Consider the following 18,033-nt stretch of genomic DNA (forward strand, 5'->3'; position numbering starts at 1 on the left):
AAATTATCAAATATAGCAGTTACTCACCTAAATTCAATTAAATGTGTATAATAAATTAGTTAATGCTAGAAATTCTGAAAGTTTTAGAAAAAAAATTTATTATTTAAAAATATAAACTTTGAACCCTAACTTTTCCTTGTGAGATAATAACCCTCAAAAAGTCTTTCATTTTCAAGAACACAAAAATTTGTTTTATCGCCAAATGAAATATTTTTTGGTGATCAGCATTATTGAAATCAATTTCTATATTAATTAACATTTGTGATAAAGTACATAACATTTTAGAACAAAATAAGGATGTCTTACATACAATAAATTAAAATGCATGACTGTTAGCATTACCCGAGAAATACCGCATGGAGGTCGTCATGCTGCATTTCTAATCGGGGAGTTTTGATTTTGGCAGTTCCCCTTGCCTACTGCCAATAGAAGTTTCAATAAAATTTTTTCCAAAAAACATTTTTTTTCTGCAAAGCTCTAAGAAATTAACGCTAAGCATTTAAAATTTCTTTGAGAACACAATTATAGATTTGGCATCTTGGAGCAATTACTGAATGGCTGTCAAATGACTTAACTCTTGACAGGCCAACATAAAATTGTCCATGACTAAAAACTTGTTTAGTCAATACTAAACTGATTTTCTCAAAAGTCTGGCCTTGTGACTTATTCATAATCATGGAGAAGGCCAGCCTAATTAATTCCTAATTGAGTTTAAATTAAATATTATCATGTTTTTAGGGCATGAATCTGAATTGAACAACCTGATAATGCTCACTCTGGTTATTGTTTCCGTTTTTAAAAGCGCTATATGTTGAGCCACCTCATGTGACATTTGCCATGTGACATTTTTAGCAACAATCATTGGTTGATTTTCTAACGTTGCCATTCGGGGCTTTGTAATGAGGCTTTTTTTTGGTGCCGTGTAAGAGAAATATATATATAGATGGCATCATATTATAAATTTTGACTATCATAATATAACAAATGGCATCATATTATAAATTTTGACTATTATAATATAACAAATGGCATCCTATTATAAATTTTGACTATTCATAATCATGGCCTTGTGACTTATTCATAATCATGGAGAAGGCCAGCCTAATTAATTCCTAATTGAGTTTAAATTAAATATTATCATATTTTTAGGGCATGAATCTGAATTGAACAACCTGATAATGCTCACTCTGGTTATTGTTTCCGTTTTTAAAAGCGCTATATGTTGAGCCACCTCATGTGACATTTGCCATGTGACATTTTTAGCAACAATCATTGGTTGATTTTCTAACGTTGCCATTCGGGGCGTTGTAATGAGGCTTTTTTTGGTGCCGTGTAAGAGAAATATATATATAGATGGCATCATATTATAAATTTTGACTATCATAATATAACAAATGGCATCATATTATAAATTTTGACTATTATAATATAACAAATGGCATCATATTATAAATTTTGACTATCATAATATAACAAATGGCATCATATTATAAATTTTGACTATTATAATATAACAAATGGCATCCTATTATAAATTTTGACTATCATAATATAACAAATGCCATCATATTATACATTTTGACTATCATAATATAACAAATGGCATCATATTATAAATTTTGACTATCATAATATAACAAATGGCTATTATAATATAACATATCAAACTTAAATTTTTACAAACGGCTGCGACCAATAGCATCATGCCAAGTGATGCTAAATACGTTCAATCTTTATTCTGACGGGATGAACTACGAAAAACGTCTTTTGCTTATTTAAATAACGTAAAGCCAGTGGAAAAGGCAATAAATATTAATAAATAAAAATAGGGAAATATTTTAACTTTATTGATTGTGTCGATATATGTCTTCCAATTTTGTGCATGATTCAGTAGTATAATTCAGTTTTGATTTTTGATTTATTGCTTATATTCTTTTTTTCATTCACCTCGTACGAAAAAAGAGTATTCAGCTAGTATTACATAGAACTTAAATTATTAAAAAAACTTAAACTGTCTATAAATGTAGTATTCGTTCCATAACTCAAAAAAGAAATTCTTAATATAAGTCAAATCAAAGGTGTTTGATTAAAAAAATTGACCTTAGTTAAAATTTCTGCTTACTAAATAAGACCTAAAGTTCTAAATATTTATATTAGCTAAATTTATTTTTATTTCAATGAATCTAGTTCTAAGTTCTTTATTTGTCAAAGAAAGTAATTGATATTGTAACGAACAATATCAAGAATTAAATATGAAAATAGAAAAAAAATATAAATGGAAAGGTCTATAAATGTTTCACGCGTTAGTTTTTGTTATTTCTGTATTAAATAAAGCTTCAAATTTTAAATATTTATGATAACTAAATATTTAATATTAGTTTAATAAATCAAACACCAAAATCGTTATTTTTCAAAGAAAATGGGATTGGGCTTAAAACATATTATACAACATAATTTTTACAAAGAAACATATATATATTTTAAATGTTAGTTATTAGGTAACTACGATGAGCAAAAATTAAATTTTTAAAGATTTTTATTAATTAAAAATTTAATATTTATCCAATGAATCAAATATCAAATTCTTTATTAGTACAAAAAAAGTGATTGAGGTTGAAACAAAGTATACTAGAAATTGCACGTGATTTCTTCGATATTAAATAAAACCTAGAATTCCAAATATTTATAAAAACTAAAAATGCAACTTTAGTTAAAAAAAAAATCAAAATTCTTTATTTTTGAAAATGAAATTGCCTGAGATCGAAGCGATTTATCCGAAAGAAACTCATCTAAATAAAAACATATATCCTTCAAAATTCCAAAGTGGCTCATTGGTGTTTGTTTTTGGATAAAAAAAAGATGGAAGTATGTTTTCTTCTTCTCTGACAGAAAGAAGGAGTGAGAAACATTCGTGGCATCTTTATTGCTGTTTAAGAAGAATGGGAAATCGTTGGGAGCAGGATCGTTGTTATGGAAACCGGATGTCGGGATTTTCCTTATCTGCTATCCAAAAGTATCTCTAGGTGAAAAGTTGTGAAAAGGGGAGAGCATTACTGTTTTGCTGATCAAATATCATTTAAATTCTTAACTCCAATGAGGCTTACTTTGGATTGCAAAAAGAAATGAATTTTAATGATAGAAATATTGTTAAAAAAATAAGACAATTGGCAATACCAGGGGTCTGTCCAGACATTTTGTGAAAGGTCCGTTTGTGTAAAATTGTGGTGAAATTACTTGTAATTTGTAAATATAAAGTAAACGTTAAGTCACATTCTTTCAATTAGGGTCCTGCTTTTGGGAATTTGTGAAAATAGGGTCCTGTTATTGCAAAAATCTTTTTCAAGGAGTTTTTAAATTGTAAAGACATACAAGATTATGCTCAACACTGTAAAATTATAATTAAAAAAATTATATTTTAAAAAATAAACAGGAATTGCTGCTACTAAATTAGATCAGCAACATGCAAATATTTGGTATTTAGCCTATACTGCTGAACGCAGAATATTCATTTCGGACGAATTAAGGAAGAAGCGTCTGCCGAAGACAAAACTTAGTTCGTCTTTCTTCCCCTCCCCCTGGGAAGGGCTTTTTCGATTAACAAAACAATAATGAAGATAGACAAATTTATGAAGGGTCCGATTAAAAGATAAATTATTTTGTGAAGGGTCCATTAACGGTCCCAAATTTCTTCTAAACAGACCCCTGAATACTAAGCGAGTGATTCTTTAGGCAGAAATTTTTTTAAATTGAATTAATAAATAATAAAAATATATCAATAATTTTTTAGAAAGCTATTTACAAGGACTATGTAGTACTAAAAATTAATTTTGTATTGTATACAATTAAACGATTAGCAACTAACGGTAAACTAAACGAGCATTCATACATCGGCTAAAAAGGCATCAATGTTACGATAATAATCAAGAACTCCACCGTTCAGCTATTGCAATAAGTTAATGTACAGAAAGCCAAATGGTAATTTTTTCTTTACCATAAATGCTTACTATCATTCGTAAACCTGCGTAGAATTGTATTTTTGGGTGATTTTCTCCAACACCAAAAAATCTTCTGTTTATAATCTTACTGCAACACAATGCTTTTCAAGTATTTAAAATTCATAAATTTTTCAATTTTCTGTCAGTTAAATGCTTTACCTTTAACTATATACCTATTCTCTGGTATCCTATCTAGATAACCTCTGTCAGATTAAATCATCACTATTTTACCAAGTTTGTCATTTATCCTACTGAAGGTTGTGACACCAAAACGTTTATAGGTTTTAAGACATATTTGTTATTTTAACCATTGTTTTTAAGGAAATTTAATAATACCACAAATAATTAGTTTTGTAACTTATTAATGCATACATACTTTATTTTTTAATATTAAAATAAGTATACTATACATGCATGCAAAATTTAAAAAAAAAATGGTTTTCTTGCTTTTAGTTCATTACGCAAAAATATTTGCACTAACCCCTTAGCTTGGATAGATGGTAATATAATTAACGGCCTGCTTCGAATTGACACTCTGGTTAGCCAATAGCCAAGTCTGGTTAGCCAATAGTTTACCAATTTATTTCAAGCCTATATTTTTCATTGTTGCACAACAAGAGAATAAAACACATAATTAAACAGAAAATCTGCCCACTGATGTTTTATTCTCGGTTTCCACGGTTTTCTTTTCTTTGCCTTTCACCTTTATTTCCTACCTTAGTTGCCAACTTTACATTTTATGCTTAATATCACATTTTTTCCTGATTCACGTCAGATATGCCCAGAGAATGGGCACCTGTCTAGCCTTAATACTATCTTCATAGATTTTTGAATTCAACGACATTTTTAAAAAAGTATATCTTTCCGTTTCAGTTTCTTTGGATTATATATTTGAAGATTATAACCTGCTTTCTAAAATCTAAGCGGCCTTTTTAGACAATTTTGTATGCTAAAATATACATTGTTTTAAAAATATAGAATATTTAAAAATATTTTTTTTTGTACAAATATTCCAGCCTTAAAAATAATTTGGAGATATACCCCTATTTTGACTTGATTATAGTAACTTTGCCAGTAAGATTTGTATTTAAGCATTAAAAATTTTTTTTAAGCTTATTGAAAGTGCATTTTTTGCTTCATATTTCTTTGACGCATAGAGTAGCATTGAAAACTCGCATTAAATGAGTATAAAACAAATAATTATTTGCTAAGCTAGTGAAAATTTAATTATGATATTGTTGAAAGAATTCCATTAAATCATTCATTCACAAATTAACTGTATTCTAAAGATTTACTGAACTTCTGGTAGCTTTTAAATAGATTTTAATAGAAAAATAAATACTCAAAATATTTAAAAAGATATATTTTTTTTGAAGAATTAAAAGGAAATTCTAAAACACAGTACGTATTTGTCCTTGGTACAAGTCTTTAAAAACAATAATCATTAGTTAAGAAAGGAAAAGAAACCTTCCATTTTAATGGTTGATTTTTCCTTTCAAAAGCATACCTCTGACATTTACTTTAGTTGTCTTTGATGATGCATCATGTGCGTGTCACTAAACTAATGAGTTGGTTTATAATAAGAAACCCTAAAATTAATGCTTGAAATATGTCAACGTGAGAGGTCTGATTTTTTCTTTAAAAAATTTAATTATAAGTAAATAAAATAGCATATGGTAAGATGGTGTTTCTAATTTCCTTTATAACTGCAAAATTGGATTAAACAAACACTAAATCATTGCCATAAAATTAAGAAATTCAGTAATAAATGTTATTTTATTTGATTGCGAGAAAGCATTTGATGTGTGTCAGAAGTACAATAATTAAAAAAGTTAGTGGTTTTATTAAAATAGCATTTCGGTGCATAAGTAATAGCTAATGAAAAGTTTCTAAGAAAACTAATTATTTAAGAAATTTTTGAGAAACTCCTCTTCTATTCAATTTTCTGTTTATGGTTTTATTAAAGTCGTAGTTTAGTACATAAGTAATAGCTAATGAAAAGTTTCTAAGAAAACTAATTATTTAAGAAATTTTTGAGAAACTCCTCTTCTATTCAATTATCTGTTTATGGTTTTATTAAAATTACATTTCAGTAGTACATAAGTAATAGCTGATGAAAAGTTTATAAGAAAAAAAATTATTTAAGAAATTTTTGAGAAACTCCTCTTCTATTCAATTTTTTATTTATGGTTTTATTAAAGTCGTATTTTAGTACATAAGTAATAGCTAATGAAAAGTTTCTAATATAACTAATTATTTAAGAAATTTTTGAGAAACTTCTCTTCTAATCAATTTTCTGTTTATGGTTTTATTAAAGTCGCATTTCAGTACATAAGTAATAGCTAATGAAAAGTTTCTAAGAAAACTAGTTATTTAAGGAATTTTTGAGAAGCTCCTCTTCTATTCAATTTTCTGTTTATGGTTTTATTAAAGTCGTATTTTAGTACATAAGTAATAGCTAATGAAAAGTTTCTAAGAAAACTAGTTATTTAAGGAATTTTTGAGAAGCTCTTCTTCTATTCAATTTTCTGTTTATGGTTTTATTAAAGTCGTATTTTAGTACATAAGTAATAGCTAATGAAAAGTTTCTAATATAACTAATTATTTAAGGAATTTTTGAATATTTCATTAAAATTTAAACAATATAGTGGTTTTATTAAAATTCCATTTTAATACATAACTAAGAAAACTAGTTGTTTGAAAAGCTAATCTTTTATTTATTTTGCGAAATCATGTTTGAAAACTGGATAAAATGGGTTGTAAAAATATGATTTAATTATATTTTTTGTGCAGAAACTTCTTACTTCAAAATAAGAGTATGTAGAACTAAATTCGTAACATAATGCTGCAGCATTTTAGATGTTTAAAAGCAGCTCTATATGGCAAAAGAGAAAAAAAATTTAATAGAAAAATTTTTGAAAAAATATGTGAAGTTATTTTTTTAAGTTTTGAGTTTTTTTCTCATGTGCATAAAATATTTTTGGATAAAACTTTGCTCCTTAAGCAAAAATAAAATTATAAGCAAATTATAAACTTAAATTGAGTTCTGATTTAAGATATTATGTTTACAAATTGCAAAATTTTTATTTTTTTGTTTTAAAAAACTTTCTTTTAATTTGGAGCTTTAGCATAACCTAAACTTTGAATTCTTGATAGAAATTAAAAATCTAAAAATTCTGTATAAATATTGCGTCTAATTTTGCATTTTTGAAAACAATTTCTTTACAAAATCTATCAAAAATTTAAGAAAGGATAACTAAATAAAACTATATCATTAGCTTCATCATATAAATTGTTTTTGAAAAACTTCTCTTTAAAAATCTTGTAATTTATATCAGTCATTAATAATATTTAAAACAGAGTATTTCGAGTATTTTAACAAACTAAAAGAATCAATGCATATTAATAAAAACAGAATATTATAATTAAAAACAGTATATTCTGATAAAAGATGCTCATTATCTATTTCTGATATGCGTTCAAGTCATAAAGGAACGAGAATCAATTCACCAACAAGATTTTAATGATTTCTGACGTAGGTTTTAGGCACATTCGCTTAATTGGTATTATTTCTCCAATCTTCCAATCGTTTTCAGGTGCATTGGTTTTTTAATTTCACTTCTTGTAACAAATTAGTTGCTAATAAGATAAATTGTGGCCTAAAAATGCACGCAACTTTACAAGATAGTTCTTAAAGTTATCTTCTTTTTAAATCGAACTTTTTTTGCCTGTGTCAATAAATAAATAGATGCATTAAGCTATATTATGAGAAATCTATAATAAGCAAAAAGTACTATAGAACAAGTATTTAGAAATGGCATTTTGGGAATTAAGTCTCATTTAATTTTAATAATGACATTTAGTAAAGGTTCCATTGCATTCATATACAAGCAGAATGCATTTTAGGTTGTCTAGCCTGCTTATTACACTTCAAATTTTTTTTTCGCACTGAATTTGCGGAGAATTTTGATTAAAATTTTTCAAAAATATGTTATTTGCATGCAGAAATACAACAATGCAATAATACATTTCTGTGCATTTTAAATATGATTTTTAATGCTTGCGGAAAGAAATCTTTCTTTTCTTCAGAGAAAAAATTTTCTAAATTGCACAAAACTATAAGTTTATTTTAATTCAGCAGAAATAAATTATTATAAGTAAGACAGAAATTAAAAGTATCAAATTATAAGTCGTATCTTCAACGAAATTCTAAAAAATGCGTAAAAATAGAGTGAAAAAGTTAAATAAGTATCTTTGAATAGTTTTTGAGATATTTAAGTTTACAGAGTTTTCTGTATAACAATAAATTTTATTAAAAATATCATAAGTATGATACTTGCATCAAAGTTTTTGTATGTATACAAGTTATAAATAAGTATACAACTTAAATACATGTATACAAGTGTACAACTGAAATACTTGTATACAAGTAAAATGTATACATGCATGGATACATGTATAAATCATGTATACTTGCATTAGTACTGATCACGATGTATTTTAGGTAATCTAAACTTCTTATAGCACTTTTAGAGTAATATTAAGTTAAGTTTAATAAGATTAGTACCTAATGTTACATTTACACTTCAACGGTAGATAAAAATACTATTGCCAACATAGCTTGTAGACAAAAATAGTTATAACTACCGAATATGATTGTTTAAGTTAATTTATTACAACGTTGCATAATACATATGATACCTAACTTATTTTCAATATGTAAAAACGTTGTGTAAAATAAGCTTTATTAACTATATTAGTTAGATAAATTACATATTTTTTTATAATATTACATTATAAAAAATATGTAATTACATATTATGCAATATTAAATTACAATTACATTTTATAATATTAAATTACATATTTTTTTAAAATATAGTCTATAAATCTGTGCCATACTTTTTCATAGGAGGAATATTGCCTACAATATATTAATATATGCAAAATATTTTTGAATGTAAAATGCACTTAGAAAATTTACAATATATTTTAAGCATTTAATCTGTTTTAAATAATCAAATAAAAGATTCATTGAAAGACACTTTTAACAGTTAAAACTATTTTACATATTCATAAATTAAATGTTCATGAATTAAAATGCTACTGTATTTGGGGATTCTTTATAGTAGAATACCTTTTTAAAATATATTAAAACTAAAATACACTATTTTATAAAAATAAATCAAGTATTGTGATAAAATCCAAAAATTAGATTCGATCAAAAATTTGTATTTAACTTTTGATTTTAAACTGCACAAAATGCAAAACGTAATTTAACTAACATTTAAAAAGAAACACCAAAAGTGAAAAATAAAAACTACAAAATGAATGCCGAAAAGCTATATGAATTTACCCCATACAGTTATCGTGTGATACTATTTCTTATTTAAATAACTAAATGAGAAAATCTGAGCTAGTGTTTAATAAAATAAAAAAAGTTGACATAATTTAAACCTTCGTAAATAATTCTTATCTAAAAAAGTAGTTACGTCTGGAAGATAAGCTTTTTTATTTTTACAAGGAAAATTTTATTTTTTAAGAACTAAATAGAAATAGTATACATTAGACTTTTCTTATCTTACTAAGCTTTGAAAATGTGTTCCATGCTTTTTAAATATTTTTTGAATGAGCTATTTGAAATCTTGATAAAATCACCTTTAGTTATTTTTAAACTAAAAAAAATTTTCGATAAAAGTTTCTTGTTGTATATTTACTGTATTTCTTCTAAATAAGAATACGAGGAAATGAAAATTTCATGTCCCTAAGCCATTAATACATTAAGTTGAGGTGAATTTTGGATAAAGAAGCTGATAAATTGAATTAATATTGAAGATTTACTTAAAAATGAATAAAAAAACTTAAAAAAAACAACAGCATATTTTTTGCTTACAGTTCTCTATATAAACATTTTGTTCAGATACAGATAGATATTTAGTACAAGTATTCTTAGTACTAGTTATAAGTTCCAAATAAATAAAACTTAAATTGACAAATAAGTGTGGAAGTGGTGTAAATATGCCATGAAAGTAAACCAAACTATTTTATCATAGTTCATTAATGGGTACAAAATAAATAAAAAATGTGCCATCTGATAGTTTTGTTATTACTTCATTGCATTAAAATTTTATGGTCATTATTTTTGTTTCCTCAAATATCCTTATAAAGAATAGCTACATATGCAATTTTTTAAAAACTTTCACGAAGTGTTTAAAATATCGTTAGCGGATTTGTTTTTATATTTTTAAATTTAAATGCTTTCGTATTTGTTATAATAAACTAAATATTCATCAAATGAAGGCCAGTAGGTTAGTTCCTTAACTGTTTACTTTTTTCTTCAAGTAAAACATTTCTAAAGATTATACTTCATTGCTGTATTATACAAATTTCGATTAACATTAATTATTCTAAGTATACTATGAAATATGAACTAAAAAAAAGAGTTTATCCTGAATGAGGTTTAAAATTAAAACGTGTGATAATATGCATACTTATAAATTCAGCTTATTTATTTTAAAAGATTTCTTTCGTTGTTATTTGGTAAAACAGTTTTGTGTTTAAACTATTTAGGCGAAAATTTATAAATACTTATTCTGCATAAACTTTAGCTTGATTACATTATTGAAACAAATAACAACTTCATTATTGATCTAAATTTTAGAAACATTAAAACTGTAAAAACATAATAGTCCATCTGGGCAACTTAAATCATTTTTCCTTTTTACTAAATTAAATGATTTTAGATGTACATTTTTAAAATGTCAAGAAAATTTCAGATGTATTCTTGAAATTTAGGCGCATTCAGTATAATTTTTTTTAAATATTATGTCAAAGGGATATTTCCTAATTACTTTACTTCATTTATTATATTTTCATGTTGATTTTCTCAATTAAAAATTCTTTGTTGTTTCTTGAATGGGGTAACAAATGTCTCCAAACTTTTCACAGAAAACTAACTTTATTAACTTAAATAAACTTTCAATCACTTTCCTCACTTTCTCAATCTCCCATAGTCAGATTGAGAAAGTGAGGTTTAAAGGGACATTTGAATAAATGATTGAATAATGACTTTTGATTTTTCGTAAGTGATAAAAAAACTGTTTTTTATTTTATTATGTAACTTGATTTACATAATTTAACCCTAAACAATCTTTAAGAAGTAAATGAATTATGCGCAATTTTTAAACACCTTTCTTCATATTTGTTTTAATAAATGTATTTTTAAAAAACTAGGAGTTTATAGCAATAAATCATGCAGCTACTTCTGCATAGAAGAAGAATGGTAAAAACTGCCAGAATATAGCAAAACTATCTTGCTTCTGATTTTATGGAAACACCCAAAAGCTCGGTAATTTTTACAGAAGAGCGTTCGTAATGATTTTGTTAAAATTAACAATGAAATATGGTTTCCTGATATGTGATAACATTTGGTAAATGTGGTGATTTTATCATGTTACCTTAAAGCATGGCATAAAACCCATTTATTTGGTTAAATTTACTTTTCAATTTTATATTTTTTGCTAAATATGCGGCAATAAGAACTATAATTTTGAATACCGGAATTTCCAGTTACCCGTTATCATAATGAACAGAATAATAACCAAATAACTGATTTGAATAGCGTATATTTTAGTTCTATTAACCAAAACTATAGTGCTTTTTTTTTACCAAAAATTTAACTACCGTATACAATACGGTCATTTTACCAGAATCTTTTCCTAATGCGTAATTTTATAATAAGGTTATTTACAAAAAGTAAATAGCAGAAAACAAGTATATTCTGCTCTAATGTATATATATATATATATATATATATATATATATATATATATATATATATATATATATATATATATATATATATATATATATATATATATATATATGTATATATATATATATATATATATATATATATATATATATATATATATATATATATATATATATATATATATATATATATATATATATATATATATATATATATATATATATATATGTATATATATATATATATATATATATATATATATATATAAATGTCAATAATTCGTAACGATCGAAAGAGTCAGCAAAATTATTCAATTATTCTAATCAATGTTAGAAACATGTATGATGCATTTTTCTCCCCTTTACTTGATATCTAGATTTTTGGAAATAAAAATATAATTGAAAAAAAAGAAACCACACTTTTTTTCCGAACAAAAATGTTCTGAGCAGTATAGATACATTTACTTTAACATTCTTTTTGCCCCACTATACATAAGCCTAATTCTAACAGATGAGTTACACCGAATTGAGAAGTACCTTAAAATGTAGCGTGTCACCACAGGAATTATTCAGCTCCAATTCACTAGTATATAAGACACTTTAACTCGATTCTATGAGAGGGGTACCTTTTCGTAGAAGAAGGTTGACATTATCGAAAACACTCGCCCCACACTGGTAACATGCGGACGTGATCTGAACACGCCTACCTCGACAGATACGTCCACTTCCATTTGAACACACCTACTTCGATGGATTGCCCATAATGGGCAGTTGACTTGCTAAATGTGATGGCGATATTGTCCTCATCACGATGTAGCTTCTCAGTTTCATCACACACAGCGTCGGCCTGTTTACACGTGAATTCTAATGGCAACACAGGAGAGACCACGACCGCAAACTTAATACAGCTCCAACGATCAGTACTCAAAGTCCGGTGATCTAAATACAGCTCTCCCGACTTCTCACAAAACAGCAATGAATCAACTAGGGATATCAGTTCATCGAATTCTATCACACATAAAATTCTGGTGGGGGAGTACTGCAGTGTGTCGACCACTACATCTATTCAATTTCTATTCACTAGTATACAAGACATTTTAATTCGATTTTATGTAGGGGTACTTTTTAGTAGATAACTGTAAAATTGTCGATAATAATCTCCCAACAAAACCACCCTGTGTTAAGTTTCTGTTTGTTTTTTACATTGTTTTTTTAAAAATGTGTGAACGTGCTATATATGTAACTGTGACTAAAATTGACTCGAGTTAAACAAAAATAAAAGATTCTCTGAAATAAAACTTCTCAAACAGGCAGCTGCGTAAAATTGTGCAGTGGCTGAATGGCCGTAATTCATTACCACTAATGTAACCTCTGAAGTAACTGCTTGATTGATTTAATTATAAAGCTATTAATTATTTAAAAAAATATTGAGTTTGCTAAAAAAGGAATGAAATTGCCTTTTATGAGGTACTGTAATTAAATAATACAGTTAAAATTGTATGCGTATGCAATTCTTCATGTCTTACCGCATGTGTAATTTAAGTTTGGAGAATAATTCAGAAGTTAATAATGGAGAATTGAAGTAATGGATTCAGAATAATTAAGTTCTGAAGTTTGTGACTTTTAGTTTTCTTTTACTTTTTTTTCTTTTTTTTTTGATAATTTGACCTTTAAAAATTCTTTTGCCCAATAGCATTGAGACCAAATATGCTATTCTGTGTTTTCTTTTTAATTTTAAATAGTTATAGCAGTTTAAATTATAGTTGAAAATTGTAAAACTATCGTACAGTAAAATAAGCAAAAAAAAATTTTTTTTAATTAAAAAAAAATTATCATTTCGTATTTGTATCGAAATGTATATACTATTTTAGCGAAAAATTTTACATATGTGCCCAATTTTAGAAAATAGTTTATAGATTTTTAAAAAAAAAATATTTCTTTTTAAATATTTTAAGGGTTGTTTAAATTTTTCATTAATGTAAGTAAATGTATCATAAAAATAAGAGTTCAATGGAATCATGATAGGTCGAAAGAAATTACTATACATGAAAAAAATTGCGTGTTTTTTACATATTTTATCACTAAGGATCGGTGAAGAGGGTCTATAATTACAAATATCACAAGAAACTTTTCAAAAATTGCTTTAAGAATGCAAAAAAATAGATGTTTTGGCTGATTTTTTAAGAAATTAAATTTAAAGATTAGGAAATAAAATGCTAATGATTTCCCGTCCCTTTATCTTTACAATGAAGGATTGGAAATAGTAACATTTAGATACGATATTTAAAATTTTTGAAGTATGTCCTTTAAGGTTTAGTTGCAAATTAAATCTCTTCGAGACTTTTTAACATGTGACCTAAGAATAATCAGATAGTTATTAATTTTATAATGTAAATACTCTTTAAGCGAATAAATAGATGAACATGATTTTAAAAAATACATTTCATTAATATTCTTTCAGTTTCAGGTTTCCTTAATAATAAAGAGTAAATGTTTTAAACGTAGAGGTTGTGTGTATATATATATATATATATATATATATATATATATATATATATATATATATAACCATGTGAATTGACATATTAGTATAGTGTGGTAAAGTAATTGAAAATTTTTATATTACTTTATTACTATACTAAAAATGGGAAATATTTACATTTATTTCTGACTAATTAATAATTAGATTTAACTAATGAGATTGATTCTTAATGCATGACATTTTTAGCTAATATCATTTTAGAAAAAAGCGAATCTAATTTTTATTTTGGCATCTTTTATTTTATTAAAATCTTTTCTATGTAAAATAAAAATGGAAAGAGATGTGTGAAGAAGAGTATAAATTATATAGTATTACATAAAGTTTCTTTGCTGAGTAAACCTATTATAAATTTGTTTAAGTTTTATTCGAAACTTGAATTTCTTTTTGTTCAATAAAAAATTCAATAATACAAGTTATTTGTTAAGAAAGTCGTGGAAGCAATAAAGTTAATTCGTTAATTGATTTGAAGTTGTACAAATAGTGATTCATTGGAAGTTTATAAATAATTGATTGAAAGTTGTACTAATAGTGGTTGATTGAAAGTTTATAAATTATTGATTGAAAGTTGTAAGAAATAACGCGCTTTGTTTTAATTTCGTTATGGGGAGATAAGTGCAAAATTGAAAACTATTCCCCTATATTTATCCCAATTTGAAATAACTCTATTGTCAGTTAACATTTAAGAAGGAAATTTTTATTCGAAAAATAAATTTTAAATAAAAAATATATACAATTTTCTCGTGATTTGTAAGCAATTTTTATTAGATTAAATTCAATTAACGCGTCGATGGTTTAGGATTTTTTGGTTAATATTGCTAATCAGCTAATTCGCTGCCATTATACCTCTTTCCCCCTAGAGGAAGCTTTACAAGGTTTGTTTGAAAAAGATTTAACTGATTGATTTCGTTGTGTCTTACAATTATGCATTAAGTTTTAATAATTACGCTACTCAAGCTTCCCCATCCCACGATTTCTGTCTTAGATTTCTCTTTTAATGCTATGATCTTTCGCTGTTCATCTGTTGTTTACAGTGGCAGTGTCCCATGCTCAAGACGTGTGCAATCTACCTGTTGGAAGGGATGGATGTAAAATAAACAACAAATGACGTGAAGATGAAAATGACGTAGGATTGCTTACTTTTAGCACGACTTCTTTCCACTTTGCCATCCTTTCGTCTTCAAAGAATGGACAGACCGGGGGAGCCATCAGATGTAGATGGGATTTTGGGATTGCGCTCCGACATTGCCAGCTATCCCGGACCGAAAATCCGGCGAGGATTGAGGTATTGCGCCTCAGCCACGGCGCATCCGTTGCTGTCACACATACCAGGCACCTCCACGCGCCCCTTCTTGATTCATCTTCCCTCCATCTTTTTTCCTCGTAACTACCCCCTCCCCCATCGTCCACCCCTTGTCAAGCCTCTGTTTTTCACTCACGCTCAGTGCTGAAGGTAAAACGAAGGAGTTGTTTTGAAAAGGCCTCACCTGGATATTAGATTTGCGTCACAGGCGCCTGTTTCATGTCAGTTGTTTACGCTTGTTGTTCCGTTTATGTATTTGCGTAGTTCTGAAGTATAAGGTCCTTTTCTGTTGATAAAATATTTCCTCAAACATTATAACAAACACTCTAATTAATATTGCAATGTATCGTCACCATTTGGAAATTGACTCCTTTTTCTTCAGGAAAGAAAAAAAAATATCGTAAACTATAAACAAGTAAAAAAATTTTCTTTCATAAAATTGCTGCAAAAGAAAATGAATTGTTGTTTGAAAAATATTGCTGTGAACATAATTTAAAAACTGTACACTGTAAGAAAAATCTGTTTAGTTTACAGAAAAAATCTGCCAGATGGTGTGCCAGTCAGGACTCAAAAAACCGCCCGTCCTCGGCGGTCAAAAATTCCCTGCGGGAAACGAATTCCTCTCGAATCCGACGTCCGCACGGACGGCCATTTTCCCGTAAATGTTCGTGATACATTTTAAATTTTTGTTATCTTACAAGAGTCTAGCGCCTCACTTCTAAAATGACCCTCTAATCTAGAAATACAGCAGCATACTGCGCATGGTGGAATTGATGTTTTCGCTGTCTGGGAGTACTGCAGCGGTTGAAAGGGGCTTTTCAACAAGGAACTTACAAAAAAACATTACGTACTAGTCTTAAACAAGAAGCGTTAAACGCAATTATGAACATCAGCGTAGATGGAAAACCCGTTTCAGATTTCTGTGCAGAAACCTCTGTAAATCATTGGCTTGATTGTGGAACTGGCAAACGTCATATTTGATTCTTTTAAAAAACGCAGTGCCCTCGGATAAATTGACATTCCAGATGACTTGACCCTTGTCCTTTGAATTATTTCATAAAAGAAAAAAATATTTCATAAAAGAAATACTAGGTCACTATTAGTAACCTAGTATTTCCTTTATTACTGTATAATGTAATCCTAGTATTTGTAATCCTAGTAACAACTAACTCATTGTGCAATTTATATAAATGTTTGTAATAAGTAAGAGAAAATTATATTTTTATTTATTTAGAAGCTACGGGTTAGTTTTAAAGGAGGACGGGTAAAATTTCTGAGTTTTTTCGGGCCCTTGAGCCAGTATACAACCGTCTATTTCACAAAAATTACTGTTATTTACAAATGGACCATTTTTTTAAACAAATAAATATCGTTATTTTAGCAAACAAACTGTTATTTTTACAAAAAAGTTATTTTAATAATAATAAAAAAAATCTCTATAAAATAACAAAGTTAACACTAAGGTCGATGCAAGCTGAGAGCAGAGTTTGCATGATAATGCAGGTTTTGATCTTGTATCACCTTAATGGAAGACGGGTATTTTTTCTCCTCAACCATAGCAGTTATCTAGTTTGGTTATGAAGAAAAATCTTAAACAGCCATTATCTTAAAATCATATTTAAGTGTAAAAATGTTTATAACTATAGCCAAATATCTGGCAATTTAACTCATCGTAAAATTATACCTAAAGACAGATTATATCAGACAAAGAACACAGAGTATCAATTTGACAGTAAAGTCGAATCCCAATTTTTTTTACGATGTTCAAAACTATAAAATAATTGTTAAAAAGCAAGTTTAAGTATAGAAAATGATTTGAAAAAAGATAAAGTTATTTTACGGTAAGCAAAACTGCATGGCAAAAACTAGAATTCGAATTGACAGTTTTAATCCGTCAAAGGTTAAGGAGGAAAACAGAGAAAAACTGTTTCGCGAAAAGCAGCTTTAAACCGTTAAATATACGGAGAATGTCTGTGAAAAAAACAGGAATTTTTACAGTAGTAGTTTTAAAAATAGAAATATCTGTATTTTTAAAATTTTTTTTCTTAAAAAATGAAGAATGAAGAATAGAACATGAAAATGAAGAATAGAACAAAGAAACATAATAGACATATGAAAAAAAGGGGGGAAATAATAAGTAAAAAAATAATAAACACCAGTTTTTTTTTTTAAAAAAAAAAAGAAAAAAAAGGATGAAATTTTATTTAAAAAACCGAAAAAAAAAGATATAATCTTTTCTTCAGCCCACACGATTATATCCGCAAAACAGAGTGCTTTCTGATATTCTATCAATAAAGCCAAAGCAAAATATATTAATACAATAGTGTGAGGAGCACTAAAAACGTTTTTTTTTTTTTAAATTTTATAAAAATAACAACAAATAAAATAGATCACAAAAAGTAAAAATAAGTAAAAATAACATG

General features: G+C 26.9%; 1 protein-coding gene across 2 annotated transcripts in view; it reads right to left on the reverse strand.

Annotated features, from left to right (window-relative positions):
• Positions 1-18,033, reverse strand: part of LOC107453852 (synaptotagmin-5-like) — a 184,587-nt gene that overhangs the window by 29,948 nt on the left and 136,606 nt on the right. Inside the window, exon 1 of one of the 2 annotated variants that reach the window (XM_087167737.1) lies at positions 15,448-15,685. The exons of the other annotated variant lie outside the window; for it this stretch is intronic. Coding sequence (XP_087023863.1) covers positions 15,448-15,516 — 69 coding nt within the window. The 5' untranslated portion in view covers positions 15,517-15,685. Of the gene's footprint in view, positions 1-15,447; positions 15,686-18,033 lie in introns of those variants that run through there. 2 annotated transcript variants of the gene reach the window in all.

Source organism: Parasteatoda tepidariorum, chromosome 1 (assembly GCF_982258835.1).
Source record: "Parasteatoda tepidariorum strain Cologne lab strain chromosome 1, Ptep-v5.0, whole genome shotgun sequence".
Taxonomy (NCBI): Eukaryota; Metazoa; Arthropoda; class Arachnida; order Araneae; family Theridiidae; genus Parasteatoda; species Parasteatoda tepidariorum.